We start from the raw sequence: 21,161 nt of genomic DNA on the forward strand, positions 1-21,161 counted from the left end.
AGCACTGTTCTAAGAGCTGGGGTAGATACAGGGTAATCAGGTTGACCCATGTGCGGCTCACACTTTTAATCCCCATTTTACAGATGGGGTAACGGGCACAGAGAAGTTAAGTGACTTGCTTAAGGTCACACAGCGGACAAGTGGAGGGGGCGGGATTAGAACCCACATCTTCGGACTCCCAAGCCCATGCTCTTTCCACTAAGCCACGCTGCTCGTCACAAGATCATCCCAAAGGACACAGACTCTGTCCCAGATGTGGATGGGAATCTATGAGGGAACAGCAGCTGGTACCTTAACCCCATTTTGCAGATAAAGCCCTGAGAGGTTCAATGACTTTTCCAGGCTCACCCAGCAAATTGATGGCAGAGTTGGGACTTGATCCTGCGTCCCCTGGCTGGCTCCTTGCCCTAGGCACCTTTCCACTATGCCATCTTTTTTTTTTTTTTTTTTTTTTACCAGGCAGAGGACTTGACAGGATGACTTGCTTGAGTTCTCTTCCAACTCGAAGGGTTTATGATTGCAAAAATGCTGGGTTTGAATGTCACAGAAATACCACAACCTAAAATGCCATTCTGTCTGTATTTGTAAAACCTATGAATCTCAAATCAACAAAGATATCACGACCTGAAGAAAATCTTCAATGTTATGGAATGCAAGTTTTTCTAAAAAGAAATAATAATGTTTCTGTATCCGATGGTTTAACACTGGTCTCCAAAATTACTAGACTTCTGGTGAAGTAATATAAAACAGAACTGAGAAAGATGAAGTTCTACAAGCCATAATTATTATCTATAGCTCTTTAATCCTTATAATGCCTCCTGCCATAATATCTCATAACGCTTTGAAAAGAGTTTTGTTCAAAATCAGAGAGAGGCTGACTTGCTCTAACACAATGAGGAGGAGGGACCTGAAGTGTGTTTAGTACAGTCCTCTGCACACAGTTAGTGCTCAATAAATACAATTGAATGAATGGGTTTTTGATCAAGCTATTCCAAACGCAGCTTTCCCACCCTAGCTAGTTCCATTACTGGAATAAATTCTGGATAAGAGAAGTAGCAAGGACAGCCTGTCAGTCAACCTGGAATTAGAGCTGAAGAAACCAAGTAAACTCATCTCTAGACTGTAAGCTCCTCCTGAGCAAGGAATGTGTCTGTTTATTGTTATATTGTATGCTCCCAGGTGCTTAATACAGTGCTTTGCCCTTGGCAAGTGCTCAATAAATAAGACAATGAATCTAGGCAGTTCCTACTGAAGTGTCTATGTTCATAATGAATCATTCCCAGAATTTTCTAAAAAAAAAAAAAAGACATACTATCTCACTCCAGTTAGCACTATTAATTGGTTCCACGAAAATAGAATTAGGTGAAAGAGTGCTAAAGGAAGACCCAAAGGAAATCATGTAAATTATTGCATTTCCAAGTTTGAAAAAATTGACCAAAACAACATTAACTCTATTAATAAATATGTCCAAAGACAGAATATAGTTTCAGGATCCAATAGCAACGCACACTATGAGCCCTATGTGGGACAGGGACTGTGTCCATCTTGACTATCTTACCCCAGTGCTTAGAACAGTGGCACATAGTAAACACTTAACAAATACCATAATAATAATAATAATAAATAATAATAATAATAATACCATTAAAAAACTATTTTGAATTTTCTTTTATTTGCAAATGTACAGAGTACCTAGTCTACGAAGAGATGCCTTTCATATCCTATTTATTGTCTATGCAGAATTGAATCACTATTTGAGCTATTCAAGTGAATCAAAACACTTCAAGGATGAGGAAGAAAAGAGCTTAGGCCAAGGTAAATTTAAAAGATTTACTTCAAGTGAGCACTGTAAGTTTAATGGCAATAAAATTAAATATTGCTATTGCAACAGCCTTATAAGGGGAATTTCTGTATATGTGAAGCTGTCACAGCGAAGTTCGAATCCCCAAATACACTTGGATTTTAAATATACTTTAAAACATGCAGGCTTCTATTAACAGGGTTTCATACAGACCTGTAAACAATCTAGAGATGTACTAACAATCCGTGGACATTTAGACTGGCAAGCCAACTCAAATGGTAGGAAGTACTTGTCTGCTTCAATAAAATTTGTCTTTGATTTGACTGGTGGAAGAGTGCTTGAATCAGCTTTTACTTCTCCATGAGGGGGACTAAACACAAAAGAAAATCAGGATTAAAATTCTCCATGTACTACTTTAACAGTGTCTTATATCAAGATATACCTACAGAAAAATTCACAATTGGTGACCTGTATAATCAATGCAAAATATTCTCCAGTATCTATTTGTTCTAATGCTAAATAATATGCCTTTCAGTTACAGAAACCTGATATTGGGGAACATGAGTAAATAAGCATAAATAAGATGATAAAATAAATATAATTTCTGAACATCCTGTACTATTTTAAAATGTAATATTTGGTGTGATTGTCAATTTGAGGAGAATATAGTCTTGCTTTTCTATAGTTGTACTGCTACAACTGCATTAATAAAGATATTTATTACTCTGACATGAAGCTTATAATTTTGATTCTAAAATGTAAGAAAAATCGAGTGGTTGCTATAGAAACTACACGTAGAGAATGTCTTGGCTCAAATTAAAAAACTAAAATTCATAAACTATTCACATTTGAGTTTTAAAAGACAAATGATCAATTTACTCTCAATCAAAATGAAAGGCAAACATTGCCACAAACCTTTGTTTCTCGGTTTCAGCTTTTATCTCCTCTGGAAAAGAAAAATCATATTAGAAATTTTAATCACAGAAGCATCAGTAAAGAAAAGTAACCTGATTACAGTAATGTCAAATTGTGTTTGTTAATTTCTCGGAACAGATGGAAATTGTAGCATGAATATAAATGGACTGAAACTCAATTTGGGGTGACAATTAATGAGCAGGTTTGTAGAAGAATTTCCACAATTTGCCAAGGATGTTAACTTTGAATAATTATGAATATCATTAATGAAATTCATGCACAGCTCTGAAAAAACATACTCAAACTTGCGTACAATTTTTCACATATATCTATGTGAAAATACGGAATATGGACTGTGTCCAACCTGCTTACCTACTATCTACCCCAGCATTTACCACAGTACCTGGCACATAGCAAATGCTTAATAAGTGCCATTTAAAAAAAAATATATGTACTTCTGAACTGAGATCCCAAGTGTTTTACTTTTCCCCACATGCTCTGATTTAACAGGAAATAATGATTACACTTTGAGTGGATTCACAAACATTTAAGGACCACACTGTCTGAAAAAAATCTAGTTTTTAATCTGCTCAGCTTCTATTACCTTCAACTGGAGCTAGGCAGATGTAGACAGATAGATGGCTTTAAGGACCAGGTACAGAATTTATGCTTACGCCTTCTTGAAATTATGATTTACTGCAGATGAGAAGCCCCCCTCCTCCAGGAAGCCTTCCTAGGTTAAGGTTTTCCTTCTAGACTGTGACCTCCTTCTAGACTATGAGCTTGATGTGGGCAGGGAATAGGTCTATTAAACCCTGTTATACTGTACTCTCCCAAGTGCTTAGTACAATTCTCTGCACACAGTAAGCCCTCAATAAATATATTTAATTGATTGACTGAATTTACATCTCTGTTGTGTCAACTCAACTGCCATTCTTGTTCATTATACCAATCCTCGATATATTCCACTATCTACCTTTATCCTGATACATGCCATACTTACGTAATGCCCCGCCCTAATTTTAGGGAAGGAAATAGATTATTTTGGGTGCGACGGAATTATAAGCAATGCAAACCACAGCCTGGGAAGAAAAGCAGAAGAACGTGAGGTCCAGGGGCTGGAGAAAGTACAGTGCCTATTGTACAAAGGACTTGGGAGAATACAATAAAAGAGAAGTAGTCTCAAGTGCCCTCTTACAGAACTTCTCCCTTCTTTTAATTTCTCCTTTACTTCTCCTTTTCTCCTTATTGCTAAAATTAATTCTTATATGACCCACTTTATTAAAAAGTCTGCTTGTTTTAATATTACAAAAATTATGACAAAAAGTGTGGTAATTATGCAAGTAAATACAATGTGTACTACTACTTGTTATATCCCTGTTCTTCCTCCTCCTCCCCTATTTCCAAATACTTTTTGTGTTTATCCCCCATTAGATTTCAAGAGGGCTTTAGGGCTGGGGAAGGGTTGTGATCTGGTGGATTTTAAGGGGATGGGAGTTCACAAGGTAGGGGCTAGAGGTGGGAGGGGGAGGATGAGGAACAGTGAAATGATTCACTGGGAGGTGTAAAGAACGTAGGCTGGGGAGTAGAAATAGTGGTAGTAATTATAGGTATTGAGCTCCTACTGAATGAAATGCACCGAGAATCAGCATGTCCTAGTGGATAGAGTACGGGCTTGGGAGTCAGAAGGACCTGGGTTCTAATCTCAGCTCCGCCACTTGACTGTTGTGAGACCTTGACCTTAAACAACACTTCTCTTCTCTGTACCTTAGTTGCCTCATCTGTAAAATGATGGTTAAGACTGTAAAGCCCCGTGTGGGACATGGATTAGGTCCAAACTGATTAGCTTGTATCTACCCCAGGGCTTAAAACAGTACTTGGAGCATCATAAGTGCTTAACAAACAAACAATTAAAAAAATTGTACTAAGACGACATTTAAGAAGTACAACAGCAGGTAAAGTACTAAATGAACAGCATTCTGATATGCTACTTTCACTTTCTCCATAATTTACTCTGACTTCCTACCTGCAGCATCAACCCATCTTTTAGGGTTCACTCAAAAAGTTCTAGGCCCCAGATAAAATGTGTGTCCGATCTGATAACCTTATATCTACCTCTGTGCTTAGTACATAAAAAGTGCCTAAGTCAAAATTATTATCATTCCTATCATGAGCTACGGAAGTTCTGAGATTAGATTTCCTGTACCTAACCCTTGCTTTGTATCTCTCTTGAAAGAAAAGACTGTATTTACGCCTTGCCTTGGATACTTCATCAAGAGGCACTAAAATAAATAACATTCATTCTATCTGAAGGCAAAAAAATTTCCATCTACTTTATTGCTCACTTAATTTGTTAAAATTATGAAACCAACCTTCTGTCCTCTCTCATCCCTGGAAAAGCAAGCCACTGACACAAAACAGTCCCTTGTTCTAATTCAAAAACAGGAGTAGAAAAAGAGACACCACAAGCAAACCAAGTTCTTGAAATCAAACTTTTAATCATTTTAATCAGCAAACACCTCAAAAATTAGGTAACTCCTTAATCTACTTGTACTAACATCCAGTCTTAAGTTTTTTTCTGCAGAGATGAATTAAGCAGATGCCTTCTGTAATTAAAAAATCTGTTATAACTAACAAGCTTTCTGCAGTTGCTGAGGAAAAGATGATTCCAAGTTTTTGTGTGAAGAATCAAGAAAGCAATGAAAAGGAGGCTGAGTGCTGCATCAATTCTTAATTAAAATACTACTAATGTTTAGGGGGATTAACAGAGGTAAATGCCTTTCACGGATGCGAATCTACTGAGTCATACTCCAATTTGTGTTAGGACAAGCATTTGTCTTGTGTAAATGGAGTGAAAGCTCTCTGTTTCAACAAGTTTGGCCAGCAAGCCCTATTGCTCCCACTGCCTTTTTTTAAAAAAAAATTGGGATTTGTTAAACACTTACTAAGTGCCAAACACCATCCTAAGCACTTGGGTAGACAAGACATAATCAGATTGGACAGAGTCCCTATTCCACAAGGGACTCACTTTTTCAGTAGAAGGAAGAACAGGTATTGAATCCCCATTTTACAATTGAAGGACAGAGAAATGACTTGTCCAGGGTCACACAGCAGGCAACTGGGGGCTGAGATTAGAACCCAGGGCTCTTAGGTCTGTTTTCTTTCCACTATTCCATGCTGCTTCCCAACAGAAACTATCACCCCCAGGAGTTGTGTGTGGGGGGTTCCCATTGTTCCTGACCTTTCCCTGGGCACTGCATATGCCAACCCAACAACCACCCTTATGACTCATCTATTTCTAACCATACTGCACTTATGAATACATAAACATTTAACTGCATATTCAACTATTTCCTCAGTACTTTATCCAGATAGATTTGTTCTACTACCTGTAATGGCCTCCTTCTTCCTGCTCACACTACCCTTAGTTCTACCTCAGTGTGTTTTCAACATGTGGTTTGGCTTGAAAGGATTAGGAAAATAGGGAATGCTCTTCTGGTAACTCATATCTGTGCCAAGATGAGATCACACGTGGGCGAACAGGTGAGTATTACAGGGCAGGTATTTCTTAATCATGTGATAAGAAAATTGGGTGTATTATTTGTAAATTTATGTCTGTCTGCTCCACTACACTCTAAGTGCCTTGAAGGCAGGAAACATGTGTTTTGCCTCTGGTGTGTGCCTCAGTAAATACTACTGATTGATATCTTGAACAGGATTACTGCTGCCACCTGGTCTTCAAAAAAAAAAAAAAGATAGAGAGAAGGGATACTTGGAGAAGTGGCTTACAGTCAGCAAATGACTCTTCCTCCTCTGTTTGCATTCTGGCTAGCCTGAACAGCTTTAGGACTACTGTTCTGGAAAATGAGGCCATTTGGGGATCTGAAAATGCAAATAGTCTAGGGTTAAAAATTCTTAACCGGTAATTTCTGAGCCCATTCTGCCCACTGCACTAACCGCCACATTTAGTTTCACTTCAACTTAAAAGAATATTTCCGTTTAAGTCTCAGATACAGCATCGGTCAATCAATGGTATTTATTGAGTAGATATTGTATGCAAAGCACTGCACTAAAACTTGGGTACATATAATACAATGGAGTTGGTGGACACAATACCTGATCACAAGGCCCTTACAATCTAAAGGGGATGGCAGACATTAAGATAAATTATGGATAGGGAAAACAGCAGAGTGTAAGGATATTTATATAAGTGTTGTGAGCCTGGGGTGAGTACTGAAGTGCTTCAGTGGTACTCAGCTAATGCATAGGGAAGGGATTTAAGGGGTTAGTCATGGAAGGTCTCTAGGAGGTAGGCCGGGAATTTGTCTGTTTATTTAGTGCTTGGGAGAGTAGAAAAGTAGGACATGAGTACTGCCCCCAAAGAATTTAATGTCATATACGAATCCAAGAATTCTAAAATCTAACATTTGCTTGAACCCAGAGCACCTTGATAGACTGCCATGAAAGGTTCACAGATTCTTACTAGTGGGGGAAGAAGAAATGGAAAGGAGAATTGTGTGTAATTATAGCTGTACACATCCAAAAGGCAAGAAAAGGACCAAATATTCCGGGCTCCTGTATTCCATATTTCCAGCTGAGTACTCCTCCTGCACTGTCAATACATACATGAATAAAAAGCCAAAACTGCTCTCAAGCTCATCTTTAACTGAATTTCACTCAACTCCCTAGCTTCTGACCTCTTGCTTTACGCTGCTCCCTTACCCCCCACAATCCGTGAGGCCACAGCTCTCCATCTTCAAAGCCCTCCTAAAATCCAACCTCTCCAGGAAGCCTACCCTGATTCCTGATGCATTTGTGTTCCTGATACCTTTTTCTTCCTCTTGGTCCCAACAACTTGCAAATAATTTTGGTCTGTCTATCCTCAGCATTTGATTGTAAATCCTGGGAGAGCAGTGATTGTCTTTCTTTGTTTGCACTGTACCCTCCCATGTTCTTAGTGAAGTGTTTTGCACGCAGTAGGTACTCAATAAATACTCTTGATGAATTTAGTGTTTTATTTCCACTGGAAAACTCAAGGTAAAATTTCTGGCTTTGGTGTCATTTTCATTTGCTAAATAATCTCAGCTCTGATACTTGAAAATGCACTGTTGATGGATTCATTCACAGTAACATATTTCATTTAATTTCCAGTTACAACATTACTTTCACCAAGTTGTTCTCAGACTGATTTGTAGAGAAGTTTCAGAGATCCTACAATTGTTAATCAACATATCAAATAATAATGGTATTTTACAGGCATTTACTATGTGTCTAGCACTGCTCTAAGCACTGGGATAGATACAAGTTAATCAGGTTGGACACAGTCCCTGTTCCACATTGGGGCTTACAGTCTAAATAGGAAGGGGAACAGGTACTGAATCCCCATTTTACATTGAGGAAACTGAAGCTCAGAGAAGTTAAGTGACCTGCCTAAGGTCACACAGCAGACAAGTGGTAGAGCTGGGATTAGAACTCAGGTCCTCTGACTCCCAGGCCAAACATCTTTCCACTAGGCCGTGCTGCTTTCCCAAATCTCATCTTGAAGGTGAAAACAGTTTATAGGTAATAAAAAAGACCAAATTAACAGAACAGTTCTGAAATAAAGGCAGTGAGAATGTTCCAGCTGTTAACTGCTAAAATTATTATTTAGTAACTTTCGGATTTTTTTCTTTATCTGACTGAAATTAGTGTCTTAGAATGGAAATCCAAGGCCCTTTGGATAGGGAAAGGCCTCCTAATCAAGATTAACCTTAGAATGAGTTCTATCAAAAAGATGGGCAAAATAAGACTGTTTTAGTAACACCAAATGTGACAGAATCTATGAGTTTAAAATCAAATACCTTCCCCTATTTTATCAAGGAATAATAGGAGTGGTGGAATAGTAATCCAATACGTGGTAGCCAATTTTATGAATTTTTAATCCTTGCATTGCCACAGCCCTCACAACTTCTAGGCAAATCAACTGATGTGCACTTTAGTTTTTACCACCTATAATACTGTCACCTTCAACAATAAGAATAAAATTGTTCATCCAGTTTTCTTTCAGAGGTATTGGAAAAGCTGGTTAGTGACTACACTGAAATGTAAAATTGGGGCTCTAACGAAAGAGAAGTACAGATAGGATTGGATTCTAAAGTCCCCTTTTGGGCCATCTACCTTGCTATAGTTTTACACATTCTCTGGTTGCACTGAGTTAGCAAAGGACACACACAAGCTGTTACACATGTATCAGCCTCTTCCTTCGCTGCTAGGTGAGGTGCACCCTGCCTCTAACTCTTTGAATATAGTCGACACTAGCTGCCTCTGTTACTTCTTGGCCAACTCTCCCCTCAACCTCTTCAACATGGTTTGTACCCTGACCATTAATAATAATAATGATGGCATTTATTAAGCACTTACTATGTGCAAAGCACTGTCCTAAGCTCTGGGGAGGTTACAAGGTGATCAGCTTGTCCCACAGGAGGCTCAGTCTTCATCCCCATTTTACAGATGAGGTAATTGAGGCACAGAGAAGTTAAATGACTTGCCCAAAGTCACACAGCTGACACTACTTAAACTGCTCCTGCCAAAATCGCCTCCTCCTTTAAAACATTCTTTCCCGATTCTCTCTGTACCACTATGACAACTCCTTTTCTGCCTACTTTTCTTCTCACTCTTTACTCACTCTCACTCAAATCAATCAATCAATCAATCAATCGTATTTATTGAGTGCTTACTATGTGCAGAGCACCGTACTAAGCGCTTGGGACACTCAAAGCTCAAAGACACACAACTTTCATAAAACTAAAAATACTTCAATCTTCTGCTAACTCCAAATGAACTTTTACCCTTGATTCTGATTTCAATCTATCAGTAACATCCACTGAGTAGCTACTCTTTGCAGAGCTCTGTACAAAGTGCTCAGGAGACTACAACAGAGTTAGTAAACATGATCTCTGCCCTCAAGGGGCTTACAATCAAGCAGGGGAGACAGACACTAAAATAAATTTCCCATAGTTAGAAGCAATAGAGTAGAAACATATGTTTACATAAGTTCAACAGTGAGGTGTGAACATTCAAATGCTTAGATAATAATAATAATGGCATTTGATAAGAACTTACTGTGTGCCAAGCACTTTTCTAAGCAATGAAGCAGAAGTGCTGAAGTGGCAGTTGGTGGGTGAGGAGGAGAAACAGGGGTGATGATAGGTTAATCAGGGAAGGCCTCCTGGAAGAGATGTGATTTCAGAAAGGCCTTAAAGACGGGAAGAACAGCTGCCTCCTGGATGTGAAGGGGGGAGGGAGTGTCAAACAGAAAGGAAGGCATAATGGCAGGTCAGTGGCGAGACATTAAACGAGAGACAGCACGTAGGCTGACTTGAGAGGAATGGAACTGATGAGGATTTACTGTGGTTTGATATATCTTAGGCTATAATGAATTTTGTAGAGTGAAGCTGGATATATAATCGATGGTGATTAAAAAGTATACATTGGATTTCTTTTAAACCCTGTCCTTTACCATGTGTGCTAGTGCCAATTACAATACTGAAGCATCAAAGGTCAGGTCTTCTCCCAGTCACTCCGTGCTAAGGCACAAGCCCCAGCTGGAAGGCAGGGAATGGTGATTGTTGGAAAGATTAACGGCTTTAAGATTTGGCTGGGTGGCTAGTGAAGGGGGTGAGCCAGCAGGCAGGCTTAAGACTGGAACCACTAACCTGGGAACGGCAAAAACTGCCCAGGGGGTGTGTGAGTGTGTGATAAACTTGGGGGAGCGGAGACCCAGCTTCTTGCCAGGGGAGGCCTGCCTACAGTAATAATAATTATGGTATTTGTTAAGTGCTTACTATGTGCCAAGCACTGTTCTAAGCACTGGGAGAGATATAAGGTAAACAGAATGTCTCTACGTCCATATATATAAAAGAATGAATGGTATGGAAAAATACGCAGAGTTATAGCACGGAAAATTTCCACAGTTAAGGGAAAAAAAAGAAAGTAAAGAGATACTGAAGATGAAAAGCAGCACAGCCTAGCGGAAACAGCACAGGCCTGGGAGTAGGAGGATCTGGGTTCTAATCATTTGTCTGCTGTGTGACCTTGGGCAACTAACTTCACTTTTCTGTGTCTCAGCTACTTCATCTGTAAAAGGGGAATTAAGACCATAAGCCCTCTGTGGGACATGGACTGCGTCCAAACTGATTGTCCTGTAACTACCCCAGCGCTTATTACAGTGCCTGGCACGTAGTAAGCCCTTATCAAATACCCTTTAAAAAATTTCATGGTGCTTAGAAAGACAGAAAATCTATCTGCATGCAAGAATAACAAAAGCTAATGGCACAGAGGAGCAGGAGAGGAAATGAATGTGGAGAAGGACTCTAAATGATCTGAGAGGAAAAGAAGAGAGTAAGACATAATGGAAATTAAGTACAATGTGGGCAATGAGACACTTCATATTCATTCTACAATGTAGCTACACCTCCACATAACATGAAATCAAGAAGAAATTGTAATTTTTGAGGTAACCTTTCCATGCAGAAATAGGGCAAACAACAAGTAGGAAGATATGTTAATTCAATTCATTCTATTAACAATGTACTCCTTTGGGGGTGGGTGGGCTGGTAAATTTTCTGTACTTATCTGCAAGGATGCTGCGTCATAAAGGCTATTACGGCTAAGGCAAAAATGAGTCACATTTAGTCAGTGATTTTCATTTATCTGAATTTTATCCCGCAAAGAAATACTACCCTGGCATAGTACAAGAGCAAATAAAGCTTCCGAGTTTGTTTCAGAGTTATACAAATTCTAATTATTATTGAAGTTCCAATTATTCTTGGCCAGTTCAACAGAAACCAATTTGACAAATCCTTGAAGAGTGTGGATGGGGTGAACACAGAATTTTTGATCACCAAGCCTCACCACACAGGAACAAGAGGTCGTTAATTGAAACTAGAAGGTAAAAAGTTCAAACAAACAAAAGGAAACACTTCACTGGGTGGCTGGAATGTTATCTCGGGAAGGGTGGCAATATAGTAATGATAAATAGATCCACAGAGGGAGGAAAACACCTAATGGATAAGAATTTTGTCTTCTGAACATTAGATATTGTACTCTCCTAAGGGCTTAGTGTACATTGCTCTACCCTCACTAGGGACTCAAATACGATTGAATTGATGACTAAAATATACCCTTTAGTAAATACTGAAATGTGGAATACTTGTGTCAGTATAGAAAAGCATAGGTGCCAATTTAATGAGGGCAGGGAGGACTGTGGCCCCCATGGAATTGGCTTGGCAGGGGGGAGGGGAAGCTTTTTTGGGCAGGATGGGCAGACGAGGCTGGTCTGCTCTTCTTGGTGGAGTTGGCAAGGGCCCAGCAGGGATCAATCAATCAATCAATCAATCGTATTTATTGAGCGCTTACTATGTGCAGAGCACTGTACTAAGCGCTTGGGAAGTACAGATTGGCAACACATAGAGACAGTCCCTACCCAACAGTGGGCTCACAGTCTAAAAGGGGGAGACAGAGAACAGAACCAAACATACCAACAAAATAAAATAAATAGGATAGAAATGTACAAGTAAAACAAATAAACAAACAAATAAATAAATAAATAAATAAATAGAGTAGTAAATATGTACAACCATATATACATATATACAGGTGCTGTGGGGAAGGGAAGGAGGTAAGATGGGGGGATGGAGAGGGGGACGAGGGGGAGAGGAAGGAAGGGGCTCAGTCTGGGAAGGCCTCCTGGAGGAGGTGAGCTCTCAGCAGGGCCTTGAAGGGAGGAAGAGAGCTAGCTTGGCGGATGGGCAGAGGGAGGGCATTCCAGGCTGGGGGATTCTCTGGGGGCGAGGCAGGGGTCAGAGCTCGGGAGCCACCATCCTGGGCTGAAGTCCACGTGGCTACAGCTCCGGGCATTTTGGGGCTCTGGCACCTATTCCATTGCTGCTCGCAGAGGCAGTGGCAGAGCTGAACTGGGAAGTGTCCAGAGCTGCAGTCCCCGAGGCTTTAACCCAGCCTGACAGAATGGCAGAAACATTACTCCTTCCCTCCCTCACTCCCTCCTTTATCCCTTTCCTCCTCTCCCCGTTCCACTGCATTTCCTCTCTAGCTCCCCTCGGCCTTTTTCTTCCCAGTCCCTCTGACGTCCCACCCTTTCAAAGCTCAGCCCCCCAAACCCTGCCCAAAGTTCCCCTCCATGCTCAAAATCAAAAGTAGCTCAGTAATCAAATAGAGCTTTACTAACTCTGAAAATCAGATTTACAGGTGACTCAAATTGCAGAAATTAAGCCCCTAGTACCCAGGGTCAAACATCTGCAGTCACCCAGGTGCCTCAACTCTGAGTCTTCAGCTTTGAATAGCCTGTCTGAAAAATGAAATCATGGCACACCAGCATACCTCTGGTTGAGATGCAGATTGCCCTTTATATGGATACCTAATCCTTTACAGCAAATTGGATTATCTCTGTCCCAAATGAGTAGGAACGATTTATTTACAGCTCACTATATGACTCATTTCTTAGAGACTCAATCACTAGCTTACTACTTATTGTAGAAAAAAGTCTCTAAGAGCTGGATTCTAGAAGAAATTTGTACATAAGCAAAAGCGGTTTTCAGGTAATGACAAACTGTTTACATATTTTTTCAATCACCAGGAGCAGACATGCAGTCAACTCAATTATCTGTGAGTGGCTTTATCAGCATTGAAGATTATCCCCAGCTTTTTTTAAGCTTTCAACACCTACCTTCCTGCCTTACCAATTAACACCTCCCATTCATCAGAACCGGTTGGCTACAGAGGCTCTTTTCAGACCCTTCTGGGGCCCAGGACTATCTCACCCTGTCACCCTCTCCCACTCTAATGCTGCCCAAACCATCTTGCCAGTTTTCTGTTTTCCAAGCGCATCATCCCTCCAATTATCACAGATAACTACTGAGGACTTGACTTCAGGGCTGAGCTTCCTTCTTTTAAAAACATTTAGTGCCTTTAAGATTGAGAAATGATTTAAAGTTTAAGGAATGCCACATTTGAACCCAGAAAGCTGGGCAAGGAAAGGTAAGTAAAGGAGATCTGAGGTTAAGTAAAGGATCTGAATGTTATGGTGGTGGTGTCACTAGTGAAGGTAACTGGAAATGTTTAACTGAGAAGTGGCTACTCTAGGGAGGTGAGGTGTGGCGAGCAGAAATTCAAGATGGTCCTGAAAGGAGAACTCTGAAACAATACTCGGTGACTACTTTAAAAGAAATAATAGCAAATAACCTCTTTTTAATGAAGAAATACTACCCTATCCACAAATTAAAAATGGAACTAAACAGAGTTAGTTGGGAAGCAGCGTGGCTCAGAGGAAAGTGCACGGGCTTGGGAGTCAGAGGTCATGGGTTCTAATCCCAGCTCCACCACTTGTCAGCTATGTGACTTTGGGCAAGTCACTTAACTTCTCTGTGCCTCAGTTCCCTCATCTGGAAAATGGGGATTAAGACTGGGAGCCCCATGTGGGACAGCCTGATTACCGTGTACCCCCCAGCGCTTGGAACAGTGCTTAGCACATAGTTAAGCGCTTAGCAAACGCCATTATTATTATTATTTTTTATTCTGGATATACCTTGCTTTTAATTAGTGATCATCTTATCATTACATCAATGGTATTTATTGAGCACTTCCTGTATGCCAATAATGTACTAAGCACTTGGAAGAGTACTGAAGAGTAATTAAGACACATCCCTGCCCTGAAGGCATTTACATTCCCTGAAATGCTCGGAACTGCACTCTGTACAAATGACCAGAAAAGAGATCCAAACTAGAGAGAATGGCATATGCATAGAACTTAATAAAAAATAAAAACTCAGAATAACCAAAACTACATTTGAATACGAGGGATTCTAAAAGGAAGGTTACTCCATCACCCTAAGAGGCCAGCTCAAGGGTATGGAGATGGGAGGAGGGACTGGTTATCATCATCATCATCAATCATATTTATTGAGCGCTTACTATGTGCAGAGCACTGGACTAAGCGCTTGGGAAGTACAAATTGGCAACATATAGAGACAGTCCCTACCCAACAGTGGGCTCACAGTCTAAAAGGGGGAGACAGAGAACAAAACCAAACATACTAACAAAATAAAATAAATAGGATAGATATGTACAAGTAAAATAAATAAATAAATAAATAAATAGAGTAATAAATATGTACAAACATATATACATATATACAGGTGCTGTGGGGAAGGGAAGGAGGTAAGATGCAGGGGATGGAGAGGGGGACGAGGGGGAGAGGAAGGAAGGGGCTCAGTCTGGGGCTCAGTCTGGAAGGGGCTCAGTTATCATCCACAGAAAGGGAAAGGGGTGCACAATAAGTGTGTGAATGCAATAAACTCCGAGTTACTGCGGCCTGCTAAGCTTCCGGCAGCCTTTGATCAAATTGCCATCTCACCCTGCCCCTTTATTGACAGGACTGAAAACTACGAAACTGAAAGGACTTGGAAAGGCGTTGAATTAGTAAGGTTCTGTGGCATCTCAACAGACTATCTTGGAGAAATGTGGCAAATAACAAGATCACTGTTCCCAAACACAAGTTTCCTTTACAGAACAGGGAAAGTTCAACCCTGACTTTACCTGGGATTTCAGGACTAAATACGTCCTTTGGGATGTAAGATAGGAAGCCAAGCTGAGGTTAAAATGGGGATGAGTAATAAAGAATTTATGAACCAAAGAGCAGGAGCTCTAACAGTCCAGGACACATTTTTTTTAAATGGTATTTGTTAAGCACTTTGTGCCAGGCACTGTTCGAAATGCTGGGGTAATAATGATAATAATGGTATTTGTTAAGTGCTTACTATATGCCAGGCACTGTACTGAGTGCTGGGGTGGATACAAGCAAATCAACTGGGATTCAGTCCCTGTCCCACATGAGGCTCCAGTCTTAATCTCCATTTTACAGATGAGGTAACAGGCACAGAGAAGTCAAGTGATCAGCCCAAGGTCACACAGCAGGCAAGTGGCAGAGCCAGGACTAGAACCCAGGTGCTTCTGACTTCCAGGCTGTTGCTCCATCCACTAGGCAAGCTACTTTTCATATTGAACATTAAAAACTGCTCCTTTTTTGTTTAACTTCTAAAGGCAATGCTTTCTTCTGTGGGGGAGGAAAATCCAACTGATTAATCCATGCCCTCTACTGGATAGATGAAAGTCAATGCAATTTTAGTTCCAGATTATAAAACAAATCAAATCTTAGTCAATTTCCCATTTACTAGCCAGCAACCCCCTAACAACCAATTTTCTAGCCTTACTAGGAGTGAGGTGGATTGAGCCATGCCATACCTCCTTCGGCTCTTAGGAGATGAAAACAGTAAAGCTCTCCCCAAACTAGAAATGAGATTTTTCCATTCCAAACCCATTTCATGGCCACCTAATAAATACAAAAAGTAATCTTTCATGAAATTCTATTATACTTCCAGTTCTCAATTTACAAAAGTACACAATCAGGTGAATTCAACTTCATTAAAAAGTGTTTTGCTCCCCTGAGCCTCAAGTAAACCCAATTTGACATCTTTTTGGAAAAGGCATATAGAAATTGCTAGACACACAGAAATGAATTGATCACGTATCTGCACACACGCATACACACACTTCTTGGTTCAAGGCTCATTTGAACTGGGAACCCTGGGTCTCAGTTTTTTGCTTTTGTTTTTTTCTGCAGGGTCGGGAAGTTATCCATAGGCTAAATGGAATATTTTATCCTTACACATGAGAGGGAAACTAAAAACAAAGAATTTATAGATATTACCTTATCAAATTTCATAATGCTCCTGTGAAACATGTAGACGGTATATTAAACTTTTCCCACTGTACGAAGTAACTGTAGTCTATGTCAGCTTTCGGCAAAATAGAAAGATAGTAATTATTCACCCTACAATCCCACAGCTAGTTAACTAATGGAGCAAGGGCTAGAAACCATGTCAACAGACTCCTCATTAACAACAAATAAGCCAATTTTAAAACACTGTTAAACAGACCCACAAATTGTGCTCTTGGGAATTACCCTTTTTTACTCCACTTCAAGAGAGGTAGACCATCTGGTGGAATCCTACCCATTCTCCTACCTACCAGCTTACATTTCGTTCCTTCCTTCCACTTGTTCTTGTCATCTGATATTTCATCTGACCTGTGGCATTTATCCTGGTTGTGTACACTGCCTGCCTTTTCTTCCTTGTTTTATGGTAACCACCTTAAAGGCAGGAGCTTGGTCTCTCCTTTCATCCGTATCCCAAACACCCAGCCAAGTCCTATTGTTGGGTTGCAGGATCCCTGGGTTCTGGTCCCCATTCTTCCCGCTGGGGCTGTGCCATTTGGCGGTTCTAGCAGGTGGAAGGCCCATCCAAAATACTCAAAAAAAAATCTGGCTACTGTGGACGGCAAAGGTGGCAAGACAACCTAACAAGGCCCGCTGGGTCATGGTACCACAGCACAACCTTGGCACTAGGCTACGGCCACTACGGCCAAGAGGCTTGGCATGTATTTCAAAAGGTGCTGCACCTTTGCCTTCTTACTTGCTCAGACTCCATGCCCCAGAGGGATATGACTGACAGCGACGGAGGGGGAGGGAACACTGTACAAACTAATATCACTATAATCGACTCCTCTCCCTAGACCTGAGACAACTGTGATTCGCAGCAAGAGATTCCATCACCCTATGGATACTCAATAAATTCTTATTGTTGGAATCTTAGTATCCAAGCTTGACTCCGGTAACCTTGCTTTATCCTTCCTTCAAATGCATTTTCTCCTTCAACTGAGAAAACTTATGTTGCCGCTGCTTCCTGATTTCCCTTCCTTCACAAGTACTTAATACAAGTTTCTCAAGGGCAAGTATAGGCTATCCATTTACATTATACAAATATCCTTGAAAATATTCAGCACTATAAAATTTACCACCTTCTGGGGCAAATATGACTCCTACTATACTGTTTGAAGACTACTTCTATGTACTAACCTGTTGCTGGAGCTTCAACAAAATACTCTCTCAATATTGTAATACCTCAGCAGGATTTTTTAAATGTCCTTTTTCCCTAATTAATCATCAAAGATTCTCATGAGCCAATTTCAGAAAAAGAACAATTTTAAAAAATTTCCATGAGAGGAAGAAAAGACCAAAAAGCGTACGAGAAAAGGAGGACTGAAAGAAAACAGAACATGCCTGGGAACAACCCACTGATTCTTTCTTTAATGGTCTCACCCAAGAATGCTTAATGAAGCCATGTGATAGCAGCCTTCTTAAGGCCAACACACAATACTAACAACTGTGGCATTTGTTAAGCACTTACTATGTTATGTGCCAGGCACTGTACTAATCTCCAGGGTAAATACAAATCAACGGGGTTTGACACAGTAACTGAGGCACAATGAAGTGATTTGCTCCAAGTCACACAACCGACAAGTGGAGGAGCAGGAATCTGAACTCAGGTCCTTGTGATTCCCATGTTTGTGTTCTAACCGCTAGGCCAAGCTGCTTCTCTAGAAGGTTAAGGATGAAGCTTCTAACATCCTTACCTTTTCTTGACTAACAATCCATTGCACATTTATTATTAGTTATATTTAAACTCTTTCTTTAGCCTTCTAACAATCCCTAAATTCTCATGTACACATTAATCCAAACCCTTTGGGTATTTTCTGACTCCACAACTTCCTGCAATAATGAATTCCACGTCTGCACTGGCTTTGTAAACAACTGACAAGAACAAGACAACAGCACGAAAGAAAAATAGGAACAAAAAAGGAGAAAAAAGAGAAATGAAAAATTATTACACTGGATAGGTATAAGAATAGAATAGAGTAAAAAAATAAGAGAAAAAAAAGAAGACAGGCAGTTCATGCCATTTAATAGACTACAAATTTGAAGTCTTAACGCTATTGAGTATTCAAAACTGTGGATATTTTCATGGTCTTCTGTACTCCTTTGCCTTGTGCAGCCCAGGATATCCATCTCCAGTTATTATTCCTAAATCCTCCCAAAATTTTAGAAATATAATTGAGGCAGCCAGCAGAGCCTTTATGTTATGGAGCCTTAGTCAAAGTCCAGGGTTAGAGATGCCTTATTCACATAGCACCCAATTAACTATGCATGAGAAGCCAAATCAAACAAAGCTCCTTATCTGCTATCACTAGAAGATTCTATCACTATTGTAAATGATAAGGATGGAAAACTACAATTTTTACAATAGGACAGCGTTGGTACATCCATTTCAAAACGAGCAGAAAAATAGAAACAGAGCACATCCTTTTTTAATGATAGAAAATGAAAATTTAATTAAGGGATAGTATTTCTTCATGGCTGCCTCCTATTACTACCACAAAACAAATTCATACTTTGCTATTGTTTTTACAAGAATACTGAATATAGTAAGAAATAAAGGAGGGAAAAATAGCAGCTTTTTGAAGCACAGTAGTTCTTTCCCCACTCGACCCCCCCAAAATACTATGGGGCAGAAAGAACCTAATAATTTACTGTTGTGCTATGAGTAAGACAGAAGACATCGGGACTTTTAAGATGAGTTGAAATCTCTATCCCATTTGGAAATATGCAGGGAAAAAAATAAGGACTAGGGATATTCATTTCCTGTACCCATTATATGAAGAAACAATTCAGGAAAAATAGCTACCCAAGGATAAATAAACATACAAATTTAAGGTTTGTGGCATGTCTGTCTGCTTTTCAGAGAATGGGGGGGCGGGTTGGCTTAGAATATTTAAAAAATTCTACAAAGGTTTCTTCCCTGGAAAAGCATAAACAACACTACTTTCGTTGTTCAGATAAGTGCTTTTATCCTTCAGAACATTTTTTAACAGACATCTGCATCAGAGTAGATTTCCTGTATCTGTCATTTTCACAAAATGATTTTCTATGCTCATACAAAATAGTGCAAAGCCTGCTCAACAGAAATATGATGCAGAGAAAGCATTCGTTGTAAAACTAGTTTCGAGATCACTGGAGGCATAAGTGCTAAAGTTTCACTTTTTGTGCAGAGGCAAGGAGGAGACAGGATTTTAGGGTAATAGCAATTGGACAGAGATAGACTTCATAGAGCCAATGAGTCAGAAACCATCTGAAGTCTTCTCAGTTCAACTGGGAATTCCAAGATCCTTTTAGAGACCTGGGACGAATAGCGAAACCCTCATCGCTCCAGTAGAACTGGCATCTACGATTGGAAGAACAACTTTTGTAGCTGATTTTTCAAATTTTTATCACCTTAGAAATCCAAAAAACCCTGTTTTGTTAGACATACACAGTAGCTACCATTTGCTCTTTACTCTGCGCCCCAAAGTTACATGCAACCTATGGCAGGGTTTGTAGAAGTGAACTACCTGCCCACGGTATTTCAAAAGATCACGGTCGAGACTTTGAAAGTTGCTGGAGCGTTCAAGGCTTTAATCTTATTTTGTCTTATTAAACGTAATTTTTCAAGTGCTAGAAATACACAATCCACAAAGATAATTCTAAAAATTTTCCTTCTAAAATATGCATAAATATAATTTTAAAGTAGTGGGTACTTTAAAACACTTAATCACCTTACCCACTACCACCTTACCTCCCTGATTTTCTACTACAACCCAGCCAGCACACTTTGCTCCCCTAAATGCCAACCTACTCACTGAACCTCCATCTCATCCAACTTGCCACCACCGGTCTGCCTCAGGTCTGGGACACCTCCCCGCTTCATAACCAACAGACCATCTCATTCTCCCAACCTTTCAAGCCTTATTGATAGCACATCTCTTCCAAGAGCCCTTCCAAGACTAAGCCTTCATTCCTCATCTGCACTGTCCTTGCACTTGGATTTGCACCCTGTATTTTCCCCTCCCTCAGCACTTATGTATCTGTCAGTAATCTATTTATTTATACTAATGTCTGTCTCTCCCTTCGTGTGCTTGTATGCTTGTAGGCAGAGAATATGACTGTTTATACTGTATTCTCCCAAGTGCTTAGTACAGTGCTCTGCACACAGTAAAGCGCTAAATACGATTGACTGATTTTCAAGTTCTATTGAAAAATCATATACCCAGCCAGTCCATAGCATAAATTTTTACTATGCAGTTTGGAGAGGGCGCAAAAAGGGAATATTTTTTAAAATGTGGGTATCTGGATAGATTGCAATGTGCTGCTATAAGGAATGGTTGTGAACAGGCCTATGACATCAGGCAAAGGTGCATGTATTCTAGTATTAGCTTGTCAGGAATATAAACCTCCAGGTTGCTGGAGAAATGAGTATACTTCATATAATCTGTACACATTTATATTTTACTGAATTATGGACATACTGAATTATGTTGTAATAGAAGACATCTTGAAAAACTTAAATATGAAAATATTTTTCAGGAGCTGGAAAATTGAATTTTTACAAATGCATAAGATGACTGAAGGAAAAAAAAACAGAACACAAGACAGAAGGTCAAGTCATCTAAAGGAGTCTCT

The 21,161-nt window shown here is 39.9% G+C and overlaps 1 protein-coding gene across 1 annotated transcript in view; it reads right to left on the reverse strand.

Moving 5' to 3' along the window:
* ARFGEF1 (ADP ribosylation factor guanine nucleotide exchange factor 1) overlaps positions 1 to 21,161 on the reverse strand; it is an 86,744-nt gene that overhangs the window by 56,901 nt on the left and 8,682 nt on the right. Inside the window, exons 2-3 of the mRNA XM_038766776.1 lie at positions 2,717 to 2,747; positions 2,015 to 2,171 (exon numbers count right to left, since the gene is read on the reverse strand). Of these exons, the coding sequence (XP_038622704.1) occupies positions 2,015 to 2,171; positions 2,717 to 2,747 (188 nt within the window). The remainder of the gene's footprint in view (positions 1 to 2,014; positions 2,172 to 2,716; positions 2,748 to 21,161) is intronic.

This window comes from Tachyglossus aculeatus, chromosome 25, assembly GCF_015852505.1.
Source record: "Tachyglossus aculeatus isolate mTacAcu1 chromosome 25, mTacAcu1.pri, whole genome shotgun sequence".
In the NCBI taxonomy this organism is placed as follows: domain Eukaryota; kingdom Metazoa; phylum Chordata; class Mammalia; order Monotremata; family Tachyglossidae; genus Tachyglossus; species Tachyglossus aculeatus.